The sequence below is a fragment of the Hemiscyllium ocellatum genome, chromosome 20 (genome assembly GCF_020745735.1).
Source record: "Hemiscyllium ocellatum isolate sHemOce1 chromosome 20, sHemOce1.pat.X.cur, whole genome shotgun sequence".
Lineage (NCBI taxonomy): Eukaryota > Metazoa > Chordata > Chondrichthyes > Orectolobiformes > Hemiscylliidae > Hemiscyllium > Hemiscyllium ocellatum.
In genome coordinates, this window is record NC_083420.1 from 49,308,424 (window position 1) to 49,330,713 (window position 22,290).

The 22,290-nt window shown below is 40.7% G+C and overlaps 1 protein-coding gene and 1 long non-coding RNA gene across 3 annotated transcripts in view; one reads left to right on the plus strand and one right to left on the minus strand.

The window, feature by feature from the left end:
* The window catches only part of LOC132825502 (uncharacterized), a 44,744-nt gene extending 38,332 nt beyond the window's left edge, over positions 1-6,412 (minus strand). Inside the window, exon 1 of one of the 2 annotated variants that reach the window (XR_009645781.1) lies at positions 6,179-6,412. This is a non-coding gene — a long non-coding RNA (uncharacterized LOC132825502). Of the gene's footprint in view, positions 1-5,389; positions 5,406-6,178 lie in introns of those variants that run through there. The other variant, XR_009645780.1, reaches the window with a different exon arrangement.
* A 125-nt stretch (positions 6,413-6,537) lies between these two features.
* On the plus strand, positions 6,538-20,645 carry uts2r5 (urotensin-2 receptor 5). Its single transcript, XM_060840833.1, has 2 exons — positions 6,538-8,226; positions 19,329-20,645. The coding sequence occupies exon 1, from the start codon at positions 7,123-7,125 to the stop codon at positions 8,191-8,193; it is 1,071 nt and encodes a 356-aa protein (XP_060696816.1). The 5' UTR covers positions 6,538-7,122; the 3' UTR covers positions 8,194-8,226; positions 19,329-20,645.
* Positions 20,646-22,290: the final 1,645 nt, after the last annotated feature.

The following is a 22,290-nucleotide window of genomic DNA, read 5'->3' on the forward strand; positions in this document are numbered from 1 at the left end:
ACAGCTCGCAAAATGTGACAAATCCAATAGTTTCCTGCTGGCCTGAATTTGAGATAAACAGGGAAGATGGTTGAGATAACGTGGAGTAGGGCCACATGGCTAGCAATCCAGTAAAACCTCTTACAATAATTAACTTCTAATTGAATTAGGAACTTACTTGGGCATTTTTCCTTCAGTGAAATTATTGAGTTATAGCCTTAAAGAGCTAGGCCAGTGGAGCAGCTAAACAGAAGACAGGGCTAAAGATCCCCAACTACTTATAACCATCACCATGAGCGACACAATATGATCATTAGACAATTGTAATGTATTACATGTGCGATTTCAGAGGCAGCTTTCCATAAGGCCATTGGTTATATACCAGTTAAAGACAAAATCTGGGAAAGAAGCTGAACTGCTGATTTAAAGCAGCACAATCCTGTCTTGGCTGAAGGCAGTCTACCTATACATTCAGAACAGGAGTTTCCAATCACAATCTAAACATCAGAATAACAATTAATAATTCTACATCGCCATGCTGTGAATACTTAGGTGGACCCTTTGGATGTATCATAGGCCCCACAATCTCAGACATTGATAGACAGTTTGTGTGAAGAAATAGCAGTCTTTAAATGTCAAATCTGCTTTACTAATACACCATAGCTGTGCCTATAACCAGAAAAAGTATTTGATACATTTACTTTGATAAATACAAACCATTAGAATTATTTCAGTGGTTCTCCTCAATCTGAGATCAGCACTCAGTGCTGCCTTAATGTGAAGGTTTGAAACAAAAACAGAAATTGCTGGAGAAACTGAGCAGGTCTGGCAGCACCTGTGGAGAGAAAGCAGAGTTAACATTTTGAGTCCATCACGATGTTTCAAGTCCCTTGGGTCACTGGCTTTGAAATGTTGACTCTGCTTTCTTTTTAGAGATGCTGCCAGACCTGCTGAGCTTCTGCAGCAATTTCAGTTTTTGTTTCATATTTAAATAAAGGACACTTAGATGCCAGAATGTTGTAGTGCTTCATTTCCTAGCACAAAGACAAGCTCATTTTGAGAAACATGAATTTAAAGCTGTTTAAAGTGAGGATATTTTACACAAATATTATTATTAGATTTAAAATTCAAATCTTGGAATAAATTATGCAACGTTAACTGAAGGGTAGAACTCATTGATTTGAAGCAAATGATTTGATTAATTTTGTTCCTTAAATGGATGAAATACAATGAAGAAGAGTTCCTTTTGGGTAGAATCGACAATAAAGAGTGTTATATTCCACACACTTAGAAAATGCATAGAGCTATAATAGAGAGAGACTGGGCAGAATGTTATTGGGGTCTGAAGTATCATGGGTATTGCATGATTTATGGCAGAATGAAATGATAAGTGAAGAGTTGGCCTTCTCATTGCCAGGAACAACCTTCACCAACTTTTCTGCTTTTCACAAGTGGCACTGAGAGATCGTGATGGGTCAATGGTGAGTTGGCAGTGATTAGCGATGGTTATTGATCATTAAATGCCCTACCCCAACTCACCTCAGTAAAATACAGCTTCCCATCTTAACAAACAAACTTGATGTCAGGAAAACTCAACAAAAGAAATCAGGGTTCGCACTTGGTGGATTCAGCTCACCATCCGCTCTGAATGACCTCCATGTAGGAAATTGGGCACCAACATCCATGGGGATGCCCCATGGGCATCAGCATCATGGACCCCAGGTCTACGGGTCCAGTATGTGCCAGCCTCTGAGAGGCGTGTCTTTGATCTACTTACAGGTCACTTCTGCAGTTCAGTGCTGTACCTTGAGGTGCACTAGTAACTCTCATTGCAATGCTGCAGCAAGGACAGTGTGTACCCAGGAACATACACCCAGCTCAGAGACTGCACCAGGCTGCAGCTTTGGGCTCTTCACTTCCTGTCATAGCACCCAATCTCTCTCAGCCTACCTCGATGCTTATCACATCACTGCCTTGCATTGCCTTTTTGCACTTTTCCCCCAACCCAGAGATACCAGACTCATGTTACTGCTGTTTTGTCTGATCTTTTAGCGCAGACACAAAGCCAGGAAACTTGCTCTGGCTGTCTGATGACCACAGACCTCTAGGGAGACATTCTTTGCTTCGGGGTTCCTGACACTGCAAGTCAAGGGCAGCCTCTAGTCCTACTCCAGCCCTGCTCAGGGTGATCAGAATCAGTAACCTCTCCTGGTAAACAATGAGGAGCTGAATGTCAGGCAGCTCACCAGCTGGCTTGACTCTTTCTGCTCTACTGGAGCTGTTTGCCTCCTGGAATAAGAGAGAGGCAGGTATAACAGAAGATGAGGGTGGGTCACGCAATTATTACTGTTGGTGGACGTGGGGACGTGTGAGTGAGCAGCTAGTGCAGAGAGCACGCAGGGGTTGGGCAGGTGAGAGTGTGTGGGCAAGATGTTGCAGACAATAGTGAGAGTGATAGAGCATGAGCTTTGGTGGGAGATGGATACGGTACCACAAATAAAGTAAACGTGAAGTGTTGGAGAGAAGATGGTGGCACTTATGCTGGTGGAGTGGAGAAGGACATCGACCTCCTTTCTACAGTGCTGGGCATACAGCCAGAAACCAGAGGCTGCTTTAATCTGACTATAACCTCAGACCAGACTGGTATGCTCCAGTGCTGTGGCCTCCTCTACTGGTCACTAGGGAAAGAGGAAGTCTCATAGTGACACCACCTTGTCCAGCAGGAAGGAGCTAATTTCCCCCTGCCTACCATGTCCAGGGAAAATGTCAGGCCTTGTAAAGATCATGAAGGAGCAGGTGATGCCAGATTGGTGAGTTATTCCAGCAATAGTAAGATGGGGAAGAAATTGGACATAAGACATAGAGGCATGATAGGTAATTATCGAGGTGGATTTGATTGAGTGGAAACCTGACATTAGCTGAATGGTTAATGCAGTGATTTGGAAAAGCAAAACGAATATTTTTACACTCAAATTATTCTCAGGATGTGTATTATCTTCTAGTGTCGCTTATAGTGCATTAAAGGACTCTGTAGTGCAAACTAATGTGGAACTACAGCATCACCTAAAGACATAAGCTGTCAACTATTTCATTAGAGACCATCCTTTAGAGATTTTGTTATTTTAGGTGACTATGCAAGTACTTCAATTTTAAATCTGCACTAAAACAATGACTAGGAGTTGTAAAGCCAGATTTTGATATTTGGAAACAGGAATTGAAAACCATCCACACAAAACTTTGTTGGGTATGGAAAGATATTGTTGTGAATACTTCCACAAATAATTTAGTGTAAGGTAGACAAAACTAACTAGTTTTTCTCCAAACAACAATGTAGAGCAGTAAATGAAAAATGTCAACATTAAAAAAAATCAAAGATTAAATTATACATAAACCATGTATTTTGATATAAATCTTATTGTATTTTCAAGACTGATTTGCTGACAGTTATGCAAAAGAAATGTCAATGTGAACTGAGCAAGACAGCTACTTCTATAGAGTCCAGCCAATCATTTCATATCTGCTTCACCTAACAAAACATTCAGTGTTTTACTTCTGATGAGAATTTACACAATTCACTGTAAAGAAAATTATTGAAATATCCATAAAAACCAGTGCATCTCATTATATTTAATTTAAATTGCAAATGACTTCATGTCAAGTCAAAATATTTCCATATTTATTCAGTTTAAGATGAAAACCTTCTTCGCTCCTTATGCAGAGTACATTTATAATTGGCAAAGGAATCAATGAAGTGACAATGGGTGCGGTACCTATCCACCATGTTGGTGACAGCAGTGTAGATTATATATACAATGCACAGCCAAAGCTCCTTAGACAGCACCTTCTAAATCTGTGACCTGAGCAGAGCAAGGGTAACAAGTGCATAGGAACACAACCATGTTCACATTCCCCTCCAAGCTACCCAGGCTTCTGAGTTGGAACTATATGACCATTTATTTGTCATTGCTAAGTCAACATCATGGAACTTCTGATCTAACAGCCTTTCACGAAATGGCCAAAAGCTGTTTGAGAAGATGCTCACTTTACATGACATAGATGCTTGAAGTTGCAGTACACGTAGATAAGGTGGTTAAGAAAGCACAGAGGATATTTCCCTTTATTAGCGAAGGCACAGCATATCAGGGCAGGGAGGTTTTGCCAGAGTTGTATAAAACACGCCAGGCGACAAGCAGCAATCCGTCTAATTTGTTAAATTGTCCATAGTTGCTCACAGAAGTATAGATGAGGTGGATTAGCCATAGAGAATACAGGATTACAGTTATTAAGGTGTGGTGGATGGGTCGGACTGGGATACACATTGGAGGGTCAATTTGGACTCGATGGGCTGAATGGCCTTCTTCCACACTGTAGGGATTCTGTGACATTCTGCAGAGGGCAGTTAAGAGACAATCACATTGCTGTGGGGCTGTACTCACATCTAGAGCTAGACCAGGTAAGGATGACAGATTCCTTCCCTGAAGGGCATTAATGAACCAGATTGGTTTTTACAACAATCAGCAATCACCACCATTAGACCAGCTGTTAATTTCACGATTTCCTTGATCCAGATTTCCCCATTTGCCATGTTGGGATAATGAGCCCATGTCCCAGAGTAGTAGCCTGTGTCTCTGAACTATTAGTTCAGAATATTGTGGCATCCTCTCCCAAACTGATTGAATAGCACTGCAGGCAAAAATAGCACAATCTCTTCTTTTTCTTATTATTCCCCCGCTGTCCAGGCCACTTTCAACATGAAGTGAAGAAGGCACACTCATGTTTACACAAAATCAAATGAAATCTACAGGTGGTCTGACAGATGACACCTTGAATAAAGCAGCCTCACATCTTGCAGTGTAACAATAAAAATAATTTTGAGCCAGGAGTGTTGAGAAATATTAATGTGGTGGGCTGCTATACAAATGCACATTTGGCACCGAGGGTGGTGCAAAGGTCCGTGAGATTTTCTCCTAGGTGGAGTTTCACATTGATTGCATGTAATACACCAGGCATTCTTAGTACTGTCCACCCAAATCTGCTTCCCACCAACTGAAACAAATGCCATTATATTTTCCTGTTCCTTTTCTCCTCTTGAAAGCTGCATTAAGGATGCTGAGGTAATTAAGCGAACAGTGTTATAAATATAAATGCAACTGCTAATTTTGAAATCATATTTTTGTCACTGACGTTCACTAAATCATACAGCACAGAAAGGAGGCCATTCAGTCCATCAGCTCTTCAATAGATGAGTTCCCCCTCCCTATAACCCTGTGCTTTTCCACTCCCCATGTACTTATTCAGTGATAGCCCTTGACATCAAGGTCACATTTGAACAATTGTGGTATCACGGAGTCCTAGCAAAACTGGAATCAATGAAACCAGGACACAAACTCTCCACAGGCTGGAGTCATACCTCACACAGAGGAAGATGGCCGTGGTTGTTGGAAGTCAGGTATTTCAGCTCCAGGACTTCTCAGCAGGAGTTTCTCTGGGTAATGTCCTGGATCCAACCATCTTCAGCTGTTTCATCAATGATCTTTCCTCCATCATAAGGTCAGAGGTGGGAGTGTTCAGCACTATTTGTTACTCCTCAGATACTGAAGCAGTCCATGTTCAAACGCAACAAGATCTGAACAATATCATGACTTTGGCTGATGAGTGACAAGTAAAATTCACACCAATCAGATGCTAGGCAATGACCATCACCTGTAAAAGACAATCTAACTACTATCCTTTAACATGCAATGATGTTACTGCCGCTATCAACATCCTGGGGCTTACCATTGACTAGAAACTCAACTGGACTCATCATATAAATACAGTAGGTACAAAAGCAGGTCAGAAGCTAAGAACACTGTAAAGAATGCAGATATCTTACCTCCTGACTCCCCACAGCCTGTCTGTCATCTACAAGGCACAAACCAGGAGGGTGATGGAATATCCCTCACTTGCCTGGATGGGGGAAGCTCCAACAACATTCAAGAAGCCTGACACCATCCAGGACAAAGCTGTCTGCTTGTTGGCACCACATCCACAAGCATCCACTCCCTCTGCCACCTACACTCAGGAACAGCGGGTGTGTTCTATCTACAAGATTCACTGCAGAAATTCACTGAAAGCTCCTCAAACAACACCTTCCAAACCCAACACTAGAAGGACAAGGGAACACTACTCCCTGCAAGTTCCCCTCTGACCCACTCACCATCCTGGCTTGGAAATACATCGCCATTTCTTCAACGTTGCCAAAATCCTGGAATTCCGTCCCCCAATCGTTCTTTACCAGTAATCAGACGGTTTCATTTTTATAAAAAATCAAACTAATCAGTGTCTGCACCCCCTCTCTGGGTCGGTGTTGTCTGGTCAATGTCATTAACTGAGCCGCAGTCAAAGCCAGGAGTGGTTCAATCCAATCGGAGAGATTGCTGATCAGCTCCAACCCCCCGCTACGTTGGCTCTGACACTTTTAGAGAGACCTTCCCCCCCCACCCCAGCTCCCAGGCTCCACCAATTCAATAAAAGCACGGAGGCTTGCAATTCCTGTAGTTATCTGAGCTTTACAAACCGTGCTGTGGGATGGAAGTCAGACACTGGCCGCTCTTTGGTGAACCTACAGCAGAGAATCGCATCTCCAACCCTCTCCCCTACCCAAACATGTTGTACAGCGTGTAAACAGCTCAAACACACTTGCAATTACAGTGTTCCGGAGGAATCCAGAGTCAGCATCTCTTCCGCCGAGGTTCCGCGCCTGGGACACCGAGGAGGTTTCGGGAACTCCGGGAGGGATTCTCGACTGGGATCACTAACAGCGTGAGCACGGAGGGAAGGATTCTCCTTTTAAAAACTGATCGGAAATCCACCAGCCTCCTGATGGAGCTGCAGTCAATCCCCAGATGAAAACTGGTTTTGTCAAATGTATTCATCACCAGACCCCATCAGCAGCCCCCCTTCACCCCCACCCCCGGTGTCTGAGTCCAGCGCTAGGCTGGGAAGCGGTTCTTGTTTGGTGAGCACTGAGAGACAGAATGTACTCCAACAGCATTTTGTCCATTTGATGACCCTCGTAGCCCGGACTGGGGGCTGGTTGGGGATAAATTGAAGCAAGCTGCAACAGTTTTCCCCCCAGATCAATCCAGGACTTTCAGGAACATGGAGGGGATACTCCCTGAGACAATGAGCAACTTGTCCTCTGTTGTAAATTCTTCATCTTCAGACTATGACTTGAAGTCAAAGGACGAAGCATTGATCACGTTACTGTTTGGCACCATTCTGAGCACCATGTGCCTAGTGGGGATTATAGGCAATGTCTACATCCTGGTGTTGATGACCCTGTCTATGAGGTTTACTGGCTCCATGTTTGTGTACATTGTGAATTTGGCCTTTGCTGATCTCCTTTACCTCTCTACCATCCCCTTTGTGGTATATACCTACTTCAAGAAGTACTGGTACTTTGGAGAGATTGGCTGTAGGATCCTTTTCAGCCTTGACTTTCTGACCATGCACGCTAGCATCTTCATTCTGACTGTTATGAGTACCGAGAGATACCTGGCAGTGGTCAAACCTTTGGATACCTTTCGGAGAAACAGGGCTTACAGAAGAATCATTACTTGTGCTGTTTGGTTTGTTTCCTTTCTCCTTGCCCTTCCCACCATGATAATGATCGAAGTCCATGAAATTAACCGGGAAGGAATAATAAAACGTCTTTGTCACTCGACATGGACAACACATGCATACAAAATCTATCTGACTGTACTTTTCCACACTTGTGTATTAGCTCCAGGGATAGTCATTGGATTCTTGTACTCAAAGTTGGCCCGCACTTACTGGTTGTCCCAGACCACGACTTTCCACATCAAAGGAATAAAGAAGTCGCCCAATCAGAAGATCCTGTATATGATCTTGACTATTGTCCTTGCCTACTGCGTCTGCTTCTTGCCTTTTTGGGTTTGGCAGCTATTCAGCCTGTATTTCGGTGAAACTGTCAATCTGTCTCCCAAAACCACTACCTGCATTAACTTTTTTGTGACCTGTTTGGCGTACGGCAACAGTTGCATCAACCCTTTCCTCTATACCCTACTGACAAAAAACTACAAAGAGTATGTGAGAAACCAACAGAGGAACTGCCTTGAGTTCTCACAGAGGAAACACTACAGGAATTATTCCCAAAGATCAATGTCAACTGGGAGTCAGCAGTGCACTGAGACTGTATCATGTAATTAAAGAGGGCTGGGAAGGAAGCTTGTATGGATTGAGGTGAGTATTAACCATACGTGTGGACTTTGTTTTTAATTATTTTTCATTTTCCCATTTCAAGTGTGTTATTTCCACTAACAAATCATCTCAACATACCATGGACGATCTTATCGCACTGCTCATCATATCATGTGTACTTATGGGTGATATTATCATACTCCACGTCATATAAAGTAATTGAAATAATGTGTTTGGCTTGGTTCATTTTCCTAACTAGTATGTTTAAATAGAAGGAGGCCTCTCAAAGATAACCTTTTGCTAAAAGTCCAGACCGCTTTTTAGAGTAACAATGTCTGGCTTAATAAAATCTGGCTCGACTGAACAAAAGTAGCTCTTGATAAAGTGTTTTACTTTAAATAAATAAAGTTTGAAATGGGTGAACACAAGAATCTTCTGTTAATTCTAAGAGAAAGACACAAAAAGTATTTCAAGTAAGTATTTCCAAAGGATGAAAAATTAAAATGAGTAAACCATCTCATGTGTCAGTGCTTAAGATATTACTAGGAGGTCACCAGTGTCTTCTCCAGCATTTATCACTAAAAACTAGCTGGTTATTATCACATTGTTGTTAGGTTAAGCTGCTGTGCTGATAAAGGGTGCACCATTTCCTATGTTATAGCAGTGACAATACCTCAGTACTTTTGACTGGACAAATGCAGGCCCACCTTCTTTGAAACAATTGTTTTGTTGATTGATTAACATGTACAATTTATGATTCATACAGTTAAATAACCGTTCAATTAAAAACCAGCTGAGAAAGGCAGACAACAGCACAAGAGAAATATTTCTCATCTTTGAGCTTTGAGGCTAACTGCAGCTAGTTTCGCACAAATTGTAGCAAAGATAGTTCAGTGTCCTGACCCTTCTGGCTTCAGGTTGATTAAAACAATGTTCATCTGCAAAAAAAAAGTCATCCCAAATTAATTTAAAAATAGTTTTGAACATTAGATTGATACACAGACCTTTGTCACAAGTATCTCAGAATACTTACATTTGACCAACAATCCATCAAAGATTACATGTTTACATCCAGTTGTGAGCGGCTGCAATTGTTGCTGCTTTCATCAGATTTGGTTAAAATTGGCAACAAAACCCAGAGGGGAGCTTCAAGGAACTTTTACTCAACAAGTCGATCTGAATGTCGAAAGCAGATTATCTGCAAACTGAATTGCAGGTGAATGGGAGAGAACAGAGGTGTGCAGGTAAATGGCTTGCAAAGATCCAGCGCAGGCAGGATTAATGACCTCTGCATTCTAAGATTCTAAAGATATGCTTTTCATATTATAAAATATGACTGATATTTTATTCAGATATCTATGTGTTTTGATATTGTAGAAATAACTGTATTTCAAATTGTAGACTTAAAATTGTTTCAAATACCTTTCCAACACCAACACAAACTCCTCAGAAATGTAAGAAAATCAGAGTTTCTGCTGATGGGCAGTATCAGTGATACTGAGGCTGAACTTAAATTTTAAAAAAAAGATTCAAATTTACTCCAGCATGTGAATTGAATATTGACAGTCTGTTTGGAAGCAATTTTACAGGACCTGCCAGTCATCCTAGCAATTCCATCTTTTACATCAAGTTGTAAACCCTGTAACTCAGTATGTCAATAACGTGGTTCCTACCTGATGCCTGCGCATGTTCTCAGCTTTTACACCCACAATATCAATTCCAGTGTACACAGGACTGCAGCTACACTTAAATAAGGAATTAAAACTATAGGTGGCTTTATCCCAGTTAGTTTGACAGCTAAACAATAATAATCTCACTACATTTCAGATATCAGCTTGGATCTCAGTGCCATTGATGAAGCATTGCAAGACCAAATCAGTGTGCAAAACTCCATTGCATGCTCCTACAACTTTGATCAATCAAACTGCTGCTTTATTATATAGAATTTGATATACAGAAACAAACCACTTGACCCAGGTGGTCTGTGCTGGGAACTGTGTTCAAGACGAGTTGACATGCACTACTGTAGGTGCTGCCTCAATAACACTTCACACATTCACAGTTTTGCCTGGGTACTGATATAAAGTGTGGTAAATCATTTGCTTTAGGCCACATTATGACTCTCAAGTTCATTGAGGTTATTCAACATATCAACAAGGGTAGGCAATTTAGCTGCTCAAGCCTAACATTGGGGAAACTGGTGAAATCCACATTGATCCCATGAGGTTGAAGTGTTCCAATATGGAAGATGAGGCATTCTTCCTCCAGGTGTCGGGTGGTTAGGGTGTGGCGATGGAGGAGGCCCAGGACCTGCATGTCCTTGGCGGAGTGGGAGGGGGAGTTAAAGTTACAGAGCGGTGTGGTTGGTTGGTTAGTTGGTACGGATGTCCTAAAGATGTTGTCTGAAACAACCATCAAACTATCAGTGATAACCCACCTGATACATTATTTTTTAAAAATTGACTCATCGGACATAGGCAGCCAGCACTTTTATTATTGCCTGTCCATCGAACTGAGTGGCTTGCTAGGTCATTTCAGAGGACAATTGGAAATAAACCACATTACTGTGGGTCTGAAGTCACATATAGGCCAGACCAGGTGAGAATGGTAGATTTCTTTTCCTGAAAGTCATTAGTGTGCCAGAGTTTCTGGCGATTGGCAGTGGTTTCTTGGTCATCAGTAGATTCTTAATTTGAATTTTTATAAACATCATTCAAATACCACCATCTGTTGTGGAAGGGTTGGACCCAGGTCCCAAGAACATTGGCTGAGTTTCTGGATTAATAGTCGAGTGATAACACCACTAGGCCATCACCTTCTCTAACACCCTTTAGGTAATTAAATATGAGAAAACAAATTAGTGGCAGGAGTAGGTCACTCAGCCCCTCCATTCTGCTCTGCTATTAATAAGTTTGTGGCTGAACTGATTGTGGCCTCAACTCTGTTTTCCTGCTTACTTACCAACACCATTGTTACTCAAAAATTGATTAGTCTGTGCCTTAAAAATATTCAACAACCCAGCCTCCATTGCCCTCTGAGAGGAAGGTTCAGCATATTGAACATATGCACAACCCTCTGGGAGAGAAAAAAAAACACTCTTCATCTCCATCTTAAATGGGAAACCTTTTCTTTTTAAACTGAATCTCCCAGTTCTAGTTTCTCCTACAAGGGGAAATATTGTCTTAGCACCCACCTTGCTGAACCCCATCAGGACCATGTATCTCTATTCTGCTGTCCTTAGTCTGGCATGTATCATAACGGTGACAAATACTGGCCTTGCCTGTGATTCCTACATCCCTTCAAAGATTAAAGAGAAAGAAAGACAGTGGGTCGATTCCATCAAGACAATGATACTGTGCAAAGGATGGGATAATCTGGTATTTGCAGTGCTGGTTGAGGGGAAAAATGTTGGTTTGGACATTAGTAACAAACTTGCCTGCTTTTTGTGAAATTGTGCTGTAGCAGCCTGTAGGTCCACCCGAGAGAGTCCAAAGATATCTTTGGATAAAGGTCTCCCCTACTGAAACGTCAGACAAAAGTTGTGCTTAAGTCTTGGGAATAGAACTTTGAATCCCCAACCTTTTGACTTAGAGGCAAATGATCCACAAACTGGCCTAAAAGGTAGGATTAGATTTATGAACTGTAGACTTCTCATTGTCTCCAACTTCCAGTGACAATAAAGACCAGACTGATCAACTCTACATGAAGAATTAATTCTAATGAATCAGAAAGCTAGAAGATTTGAAAATACAGAACAAGATGTAGCACTAATAAATAGGAAGGCTGCCCTATTCCAAATGGCCTATGCAGGTGACAAATAAATAATGTATTAATGCCAGCTTGGCAGTGTGAAACTGCTTTTCTACATTTCACCTTAATTGTTTGGAGAACGAGAAAATTGTTTGGCATGTGGTCCAGATATATTCAGGAACAAATAATACTTTGTAACAAAAGAAATGGAACTGTATCAAGTGTAGAGGTGTTGGCAAGAATAGACAAGTTAAAGACATAAATATCTAACAAGTTAAAAATGATATCAAAGTAGCAAGTCAGGATAATATTTTTAATTCATAGTCATACAGCACTGAAACAGACCCTTCGGTCCAACCAGTTCATGTTGACCATAATCCCAAACTAAACTAGTCCCACCTTCCAAGCATTTCTTATTCATGTACTTATCCAAATGCCTTTCAAACATTGTAATTGTACCCGCATCCATCACTTCCTCTGGAAGGTCATTCCATACACGAACCCCTCTCTACGTAAATTGACTTTATAAAACTTGAAGCTTTCACTGATGCTGCAAATTTCAACAGAATTAAAACAGAAGCTGTTGCAGATGTGAATATAGGTAATAAGCTAGATTTTGAATTATTTGCTAATTTCTCTCGACATAATTATATATCCTGCTTCTGGGAAAGTTTGTAATATTTTTAATTAATCTTGCCTTGCAGTATTTAAATGTTTTTCCGTCACAATTAAATATTTAAGTAAAAGTATTCAATATTCACAACTTACTCAAACACTGGGAAGCTACACTTCAAATTTTACTTTTATGTTAATTTACTAATAAAGCTGAGTTTTTGTTGTTCCCTCTGTCTTGTAGAATACTACAATCCAGAATGGCAACTTTGTCCTTTAATTAGAGGAAAGATATAAAAACACACTAATCGAGAACATGGTAGATTACATCTAAATGATTAGGAATCTGGTGTGTGAAAACATGACTATAATTAAACAAAGATAAACCAAGTTCCCTGACTTTCTAACCGTTATATTTTGCTTCAAACACAAACTCTGTAAGTATTACACTCACTTCACTTAATTATTTCACGGAAGCAATACAGATCTAAGCTATCAGATCTGGAGACTCTAATCTAAGCAATCATTGGAAATGGGATAAACTTTGAAAAAGAAAACTCTTTAGTTGAAACAAAATAATGAGCTATAATTACCAGTTAGGACAAATGGAATAAAGTAACTTGTTTAGAGCTAGGGGGCGAGATAGGGATTCAGTTACGTGCAGATATTTACTTAAGGAATGTGTAATTATATCAAAACTAAATTTTTAGATTAACTACAAATGTTTTAATATTTTTTCTGGATTTCTTAGTCAAATATAAGTACAACTTTAACCAAAAACATCTGCACAAGCCCCAGGTTTCTGCTTTAATTTAAATGTATTGTAATAAAACAAATTACAGTCTATGCCTAAATTTTTTAAAAATATGAAGACAGTATCATTTTTGGAATCATTGTAAGGTCAACTGAAATGTGCTGAATATTCATTTTATGAGAGATGCTTGGAAAAAAGATGAGAATACAGTAATTGTTCTGCCAAATTTGAAGACTAGTAAATATATAATTTTATCAAAGCCTTAAATCCATTTATTAGCAGTTTCTCATATCAGGTATTCTACAAATGATAATGTTAACCTAAGTACCTTCTTGCATATGTTCATTTGTTACAGAGTCATTTACACTTCCATTCCTCTATGAAGTAATGGATTGTTATATATTTCCCATTAAATCCAATTCTGTGTCTACACCAAGACAAGGAAAGCTTTAGACTCTGCCCCTTAGCGTTTAGCTACTGGAGAATCATTAGAATTTAATTATCTTGCTATAGATTTAGTAGTACCAAATTGGCAAGCAGAATGGGACGGATGCAACTTCTAGTACTAAGTTTATTTAGCAGTTCTCATACAGCATATTTGTCTCAAGAACTTGAAGACACAGGGATAAGGAGAAACAGATGAGAAGATTATTGTTCTCTCTCTTTTGCACAACAAATATTTAAAGCAGGCTTCCAGGGGAAAATACACTTTTTTAAAAATTCAATCACAGGATGTGGACATCAAAGGAAAGGTCAGCCTTTAGCATCCAATCGTAATTTTGCTTAAGAAGCTTGTGGAGATCCAACATCCTGAGAATCAAATGGCTTGTTCTGCCATTTCAAAGACCACTCCCTTGTTTTCATGAAGTTCTCGAACAATGTGCCAGGGTAAGAAAGGTAGATGTTTCTGAAGTATCGATTGATGCCAAGGTTGGTTTGAATAAATATCTGGTAAAGAATACATGGAGGATTTAGTGACAAACATGGACAGAGATGCACAAAACAGAAGACTCAGTATTGGCTTTGTAAACAGCAGTGTTAAATGTGTAACTCAGTACAGACTGTGGCAGTCAATCTGGGAATCCTGGTATTAATTGCTTCATGCTATATCAGGAGATATTGCTGTTGACCTGGCTATCAATGAACCTCTAGGAGTCACAGTTTGCCAGAAAATAAATTACAGAAGAATGCCAGGCATAGCATAATATTTTCTATGGCCTGTCAAGTTATTTTGACTTTGGGTGATAGTCAAAAATAGGAACATGTGGAATGTGCAGCCGAATTGATTAACGTTTTTTTAGATTATCACCCTGACGTCAAAGTTATGATGCTGCCCAAGTTTTGAGAGTGATAAATGTTGTGCTAACTAGTTCATTTTGAAACATGAGCTGCATGCTGCAAGTAAACTGAATGCCGCGGGTATTTGCTAGATATTTACAGAGTGACGAAGGTCACTTGTACAGGTCACTTTCATGCCAACTTCTCTCTGCCAGCTGTCAGTTCAGAGACATTGCATATTGTCAGCACAGTGAGAATGCAACTATGCAAACCAGACGGATGCAATGCTGGCAAAATTTCCTATGAAGGGATAACAGTATTGAGTCTTGAATGAGTCAGTTCCCATCAACTCAACAATGTTGGGCATAAAAAAAACTTTCTTTGGTCCTGTAAGTACCCATGTCCCTTTGTTTCCAAACCATCAAAACCCCTGGTTACATGATTACGCACAATCTTGATGGCTTGGTAGACCCAGAAATGAATTTCCTGGTCCATGCCACCTTCAGCATTCACCTTCCTGAGTAACGTTGTCTATTTGCTGTGCTATCTCTGTGCTTCTTTGGAGCAGAAAGCATTCGTCATTCCTTGATTACTGTTGGAATGAATCTCCCTAATGTCTTGTCTCTATTTCCTCCACCTCACACAAACCCAGATTAACATGGCTGACGGCCTCTTTCACACAAAGCAATGAACAATCATTCTCCTGACTGTCAACCGAGTTCTGCCTTCCAGGCTAATGGTTTCGAGATTTTCATCATTGATTTTAATTACTACCACCAATCTTATTGGAGTGATCTTCTCCACCTGAACATCCCAGCAGATCCCATGCACCCTTCAACTCTATACAATTGCTGATTGCCTGTCTTCATTCACTTGACTAGTGACAGATACTACTTTGCTAATTCTCACCCTCCTTATTAAATCCCTTTTCTTCTTTCAAAAGTCTCTAAATGCGTGCTTTCAGTTGCTTCCTTATTCATTTTTTCTGTAACCTCTTGATGCCCTGTCCTCCCATTGTAAAGTGCTCAGATGTTTATTTATATATTGGCTGTTGTTGTTTTCCACAACAATCTCCATAAGAACTATCTCCTTACTGAAGTTAGAAATGTCCTCTCTCTTTTCAGAAACAGTTCATGGCTTCTTGCACTTTGAAGTGATGGAGTACTTTGGAACAGAGACCCTGATACTGGAGTTAGATATTTATGTACTGCTAATCCTTCCAATGTATTGTCATCCGAAAATAATGGGAAAATAAGAGGTTGTCAGGCAATGGAATTTTCTTTGTTGTCTCTTCTCAAGCAGTCCCTTGTGATATAGTGGCCATGACGTTTTTTCCTTTGGCAAGGGTTGGAGATGCAGGGTGATGCTAAGCTGCCTTATGTTTCTAATCATGCAGTAAGATTCCCATCATTTGGAAAACGTGACTTGCCTCAGGCACTTTGGCTGGTTAGCACTGAGATATCTTCGCTGTCCACTTCTGAGAAAACAGGTCAGAAATTTTCGACAAAGTCAACACCAAAGGGTTTAGGGAGGAAGTTGCTGAACTTAGATCATAATCATATTCCTTCTTATGGAAACATTCAGCATCTATCAATAGCTGGGACAATGCCAAAGTGAAAGTTGAATAAAACCAGACCATAACATGGGCAGGACGGAGGCCCAGTGGTTAGCACTGCTGCCTCACCGCACCAGGGACCCGGTTTCGATTCCAACCTCGGGACACCGAGCGGAGTTTGCACCTTCTCTTATTGTCTGAGTGGGTTTCCTCCTACAGTCCAAAGGTACACAGGTTAGTTGGATTGGCCATGCTAAATTGCCCGTAGTGTCTAGGGATGTGCAGTCCAGGTGGATTAGCCATGGGAAATACAGGGATGGATGGATTTGGGTGGGATGCTTTTTGGAGAGTCAGTGTGCACCCGACCGACAAATGGCCTGCTTCCACACTGTAGAGATTTTATGATTTGATCGTACGCGGTGGAGAAGACCGTGTTGGTATCTGAGCTGCCACTTTCTGGCCCACTCTACGTCCATTTCACAATTTATTCCCTGTTCTCACGTATTTCTTTCACTCGTTCCATTGCACTCTCCCTGATCTCTCTGGCAATGTCTCATTTCCTCCCTGGGTCAGATGTCTTGTAGCCAGTTATGGCTGGCAAAGGATCCAACAACTGAGAGGGGGAGATTATGGGGAAAAGATGGCCCTCAGTAGCTCACCTGCCATCCCCTCCCACCAGTTACTGATACTTCCTTCACCAACAAATACCATATATATAGCATCTGTTACTTGAGTGAACATCCTAAGCTTCACAGGAGTGGTATGAAACAACATTTGGCATGAGGCATGTGTATTATTAAGTCAGATCACCAAACACTTGATCCAAGAGGTAGGTCTTTAGAAACATCTTTAAGCAGGACAGAGGTAGAAAGGTGGGGAACTGTCCCCTCACTTCCTTTCACTGTTACTCTATACCTTCCCATCCTTTTCACACCCTCATTCCTATTTCTATGGTCCTCTCATTTCCTTTTTGATTCAATCAGCTTATTATTCCCCACCCTTTTCCCAATGCCATTCTCTCATTCTCTCCAGAGTGCATTATGGACCTCTCTATCTTCCGGCTCCATCTACTGCTCTCAAGACTATTTGCTTGCAACATTCATTTTATTATTTTTTAAATAAGTATTATCAATGAGAACTACTTGCCCATTCCAAACTGCTGGTATTCCAAATGGACTTCTCTGAATTGTAGCCCCTACATCCTCTTTGCAATGGTCATCTGAGGGTTGCTATATCTTTCAGGTAATGTACTGCTGTTCCAGAATGACCAACCCAAATAATTTAATAAAGCTGTGAACAAATTACTCAAAAAGTTACTGATGAGCAGATGTCTTATAAATGTGGGCTTTCTAAACTGTGCAATGTTACCAGACCATGGTTGAACAGGATTTTGATAGGGATCCCTGGTCTGAGTACTCTATGAATGGGTACTGTAGTTTCTCAAACAATGCTGTCTGTCTCGCTCTATGTGATTGTACTGCTCTAATGTGTATACCTCTACCTACTGTGTAGATAGGAACTTGTTTCTGTTGTTCAAAAAGAACATTTTTTTGTACATGACAATAACTTCAACACTACTTCAAGTGCAGGGGTTTATCTAAAGACACTATAAGACGCTGGGAGCACTGGGGTGGTCCTGGTATCAAGAGACATTGTGATTGTAGTGTTGGGGCTGTCGGACATATCGGTCTTTATATAGAATCTATCACAGCCCCAGAGTATCGCATTACATTCTACATCCAATGAACTACACTTAAAGGTTAGCCATTTTCTTCGAAATACTGTCGTGGGATCTTCCATATCCAAAAGATCCCACCTCCATCAGTGCAGAACTACATTGGAGTGGTAGTCCAGAGTTCAATGCTGGAATCTTTGCTGTGAGCCCTGCATACACAATGTTCTGATTCAGAGGAAGGAATGCTAGCATTGGAGTGAGGTCTTGAGAACGGGTAGAGACTGCGTGAAAATGAGGTCCCCATCCAGCAGGCCTGATGAAGATCCTTGATGCGTCAGAAGGGAAGCTCTCTTGGTTTCAGGTTTTTGGCATCCAACAGTATTGTAGTGGGTGGAGCAGTCTTTAAAAAGTTTGAAAGAAATGGGGTCTAACAGAATCAGAGCACAACTGTCCTTTAGCCCCCTCAAGAGAGTCTGATTAAGCTCCAGTCCCTATAAACTCACATTCATCCGCCTCCACTCTTGATCCACCCATCGCCCTTTGTATACCTTCAAGAATGTCTGCCCACCACTTTCCCATTGCTAGCCAGTTCTTGACCTTATGCTCTTATCGCATTTTAGCATAACTTCTCTGTTTCTTAAAACTGATTGACAGCAAAACATTGTCTTGGGACACAGCATTTCCTATGATGCATTTCTAGCATCTGCCAGGAGGAAATTTACTCTTTAATGTTTTTAACAAGTCCTTCTGTACAGTGTCTTTACCAAATACAATTTTGCTCAAGCCTCAAAAAGCAAGATTTTTTGTAACATTTTCTACAATGCTAAGTATCCTCCATTCTTGAGGAATAATTTATTTGTGTTCCTCTCTAAACAACAAGAGAAAACACGATAACAGGCTCATGATACAAATATATGAATGTTAGGACACTGGTATAAATACAATAATTTGCCTGATGATAAAGGAACATGGAGAATCCAGCCCACAGTACCTTTTAAACATTTCATTAGTACGCCAGCTGAACAGTTTTGATACCTGCTGGGAAGTTAGGGTCACTTTCCAGCCACCACACTAAATGATTCAGATCTAGTTCACAGTATCTAAACTCTGAGCAACAGTATCAGGTCAAAGCCCAGGTTTTTACCAAAGGTTAATGCTTCCACTTATGAAAGAACATTTACTGAAGCCATTAAAGAAAATAAAGAAACTCCAATGATCTAAGCAATCACGTTATAGTTTTGTTCAAACCCTTATATTAGAGTTTAGAGAATTTCAGTTACTAGAAAACTAGTCAGAGCATAATGACAGTGGAATAAGTCTCCACACCTCCAAACACAGACACACAAACTCTCAATAGAAGCTAAAAAAAAGTACACAACACCATTGATTGAATTTTTTTGTAGTTCTTTTGCAGGATATTGCAGTTAGTCTTTGGATTGGCCCATTTTAAAATCAAAATGAACGTTAACCTATTTTGTCATTGCCATCTGAAGTAATCCAATTTGCTTCTTTCGTTGCAGGTGTCTCAAGTCGGAATCGTTCTTCTTCCCAAAGTTATTGTCTACCATCAACCAATAGTTTCCAGCTAAGTTTCCCTGCTGTGCCTCTACCTTCAAGCTAGTTCTGTTCTTTGCAGTATCCCATCAGAAGCAGCAGCAACAGTTGAGTCCCTTGCATCTGCAATTGTTTACGCATAAACCACAGTCACACTAAAGTAAAAGCCAAAGATATAGATGCAAAGTGTAGTTGGACCAATTTTTTTTTAACAACAAAATACTCAGTTGGAAACTGGCAAACATTCAGCTTAATAAATGTATAAATAAAACTTTTAAGAATTTTATGGAAGGGCACTGATAAAGCCCATCTCCAAGTATTATTCCTGCCCCAGCTAGCCAACTTCCTCTACTTTGTATATTACAATCCAAGTTACATTGTTGATTTAGCTCTTTGTTTTTATATATTTAAGGCCACCCTTAGGCTGTTGGCTGTGTCAGGACTTGCTAGTTTTGTAGGCTAACATATTCAGATTGGGTGTACGAAAATGGAGTAATTATTGGAGATGGGCTGGATTTGCATAAGCAATCTGTTCACAGTAAATACAGTCACTTTAAACAGAGTCCTTATGAACAACAGCAAACAGAGTCTATTTACCTAGAAAGCAGAGTCTACTTAAGCAGACTGTCTACTACCTGAAACAGTCAAGATTAAAAAACAGAAGCCATGATTGAAACTACAGCCAAGCCTTTTGATAAAAGCACTCCAGTAAACTGCAGTGAATTGAGGTTGGTTCCATAACACAAATCATTGGATAAGATTAATCCAAACCTGTTACAATAATGCGGTCACCAGGTTTCATGAATGCGGGAATTGCGAATTGTTTCCATTTTGGCCAAGAATTGAATGTCCTTTTGCTGAGTTATGGAAAAGCCAATAGCATGGAAACCTAGGGTTGCAGAACCATATGTTAAATTACATTCTGATGGATGAAGATTCCTTGAGTCATTGGGGCTTATTTCTTGGGAACAGCATCTTAACACAATTTGCAGTCTGTACTCAAAACTCCTATCCGGAGAGAACTATACTTCAAGGTACTTCGGACCCTACAGTAAAGAACGTGATGGAAAAGATTGAGAAGCTTCTGTCAACAGGTACCATTAGGAAACTTTCCCAGGAAAATGCCATCACCCTAGTAGCCATACTCAGTGAATCTAAGGAGACATAAAGGTTTTTTATAATAGCTGTAACAATGTGTTGCATTTCTTCAGCCTATTCCTTATTAAGTTAATTGCTCTGTGTATAAAAATACTATCAAAGTGTTTTTGAGATATTATGTGCTTGCTGACAATTTATTTCTTACAGCAGACTCTCTTGTATGAATGTATTTGCTACATAACTCAGTTACAATGTTCCATATAACCACACTTGGAAAAATGAGTGTCCATCTTGTAACATGACCACATCTGCAGAATTATCATACTGTAGAGTCACAGAGATGTACAGCATTGAAACAGACCCTTCAGTCCAACCCGTCAATGCTGACCAGATATCCCAACCCATTATAGTCCCACCTGCCAGCACCCGGCCCATATCCCTCCAAACCCTTCCTATTCCTATACCCAACCAAATGCCTCTTAAATGTTGCAATTGTACCAGCCTCCACCACTTCCTCTGGCAGCTCATTCCATACACGTACCACCCTCTGTGTGAAAACGTTGCCCCTTAGGTCTCTTTTATATCTTTTGCCTCTCACCCTAAACCTATGCCCTCTAGTTCTGGACTACCCGAACCCAGGAAAAAGACTTTGTCTATTTACCCTATCCATGCCCCTCATAATTTTGTAAACCTCTGTAAGGTCACCCCTCAGCCTCCGACGCTCCAGGGAAAACAGCCCCAGCCTGTTCAGCCTCTTCCTATAGCTCAGATCCTCCAACCCTAGCAACATCTTTGTAAATCTTTCCTGAACCCTTTCAAGATTCACAACATTGTTCCAATAGGAAGAAGACCAGAATTGCATGCCATATTCCAACAGTGGCCTAACCAATGTCCCGTACAGCCGCAACATGACCTCCCAACTCCTGTACTCAATACTCTGACCAATAAAAGAAAACATACCAAATGCCTTCTTCACTATCCTATCTACCTGTGACTCCACTTTCAAGGAGCTATGAACCTGCACTCCAAGGTCTCTTCGTTCAGCAACACTCCCTAGGACCTTACCATTAATGTATAAGTCCTGCTGAGATTTGCTTTACCAAAATGCAGCACCTCGCATTTATCTGCATTAAATTCCATCTGCCACTTCTCAGCCCATTGGCCCATCTGGTCAAAATCCTGTTGTAATCTGAGGTAACCCTCTTCACTGTCCACTACACCTCCAATTTTGGTGTCATCTGCAAACTTACTAACTGTACCTCTTATGCTCACATCCAAATCATTTATGTAAATGACAAAAAGTAGAGGACCCAGCACTGATCCTTGTGGCACTCCACTGGTCACAGACTTTAACTCTGAAAAACAACCCTCCACCATCACCCTGTCTTCTACCTTTGACCCAGTTCTGTATACAAATGAATAGTTCTCCCTGTACTCTGTGAGATCTAACCTTGCTAAACAGTCTCCCATGGGGAACCTTGTCGAATGCCTTACTGAAGTCCATATAGATCACATCTACCGCTCTGCCCTCATCAATCCTCTCAGTTACTTCTTCAAAAACTCAATAAAGTTTGTGAGACATGATTTCCCACGCACAAAGCCATGTTGACTATCCCGAATCAGTCCTTGCCTTTCCAAATACATGTACATCCTGTCCCTCAGGATTCCCTCCAACAACTTTCCTATGACTGACATCAGGCTCACTGGTCTATAGTTCCCTGGCTTGTCTTTACCGCTCTTCTTAAACAGTGGCACCACGTTAGCCAACCTCTAGTCTTCCGGCACCTCACCATTGACGATACAAATATCTCAGCACGAGGCCCAGCAATC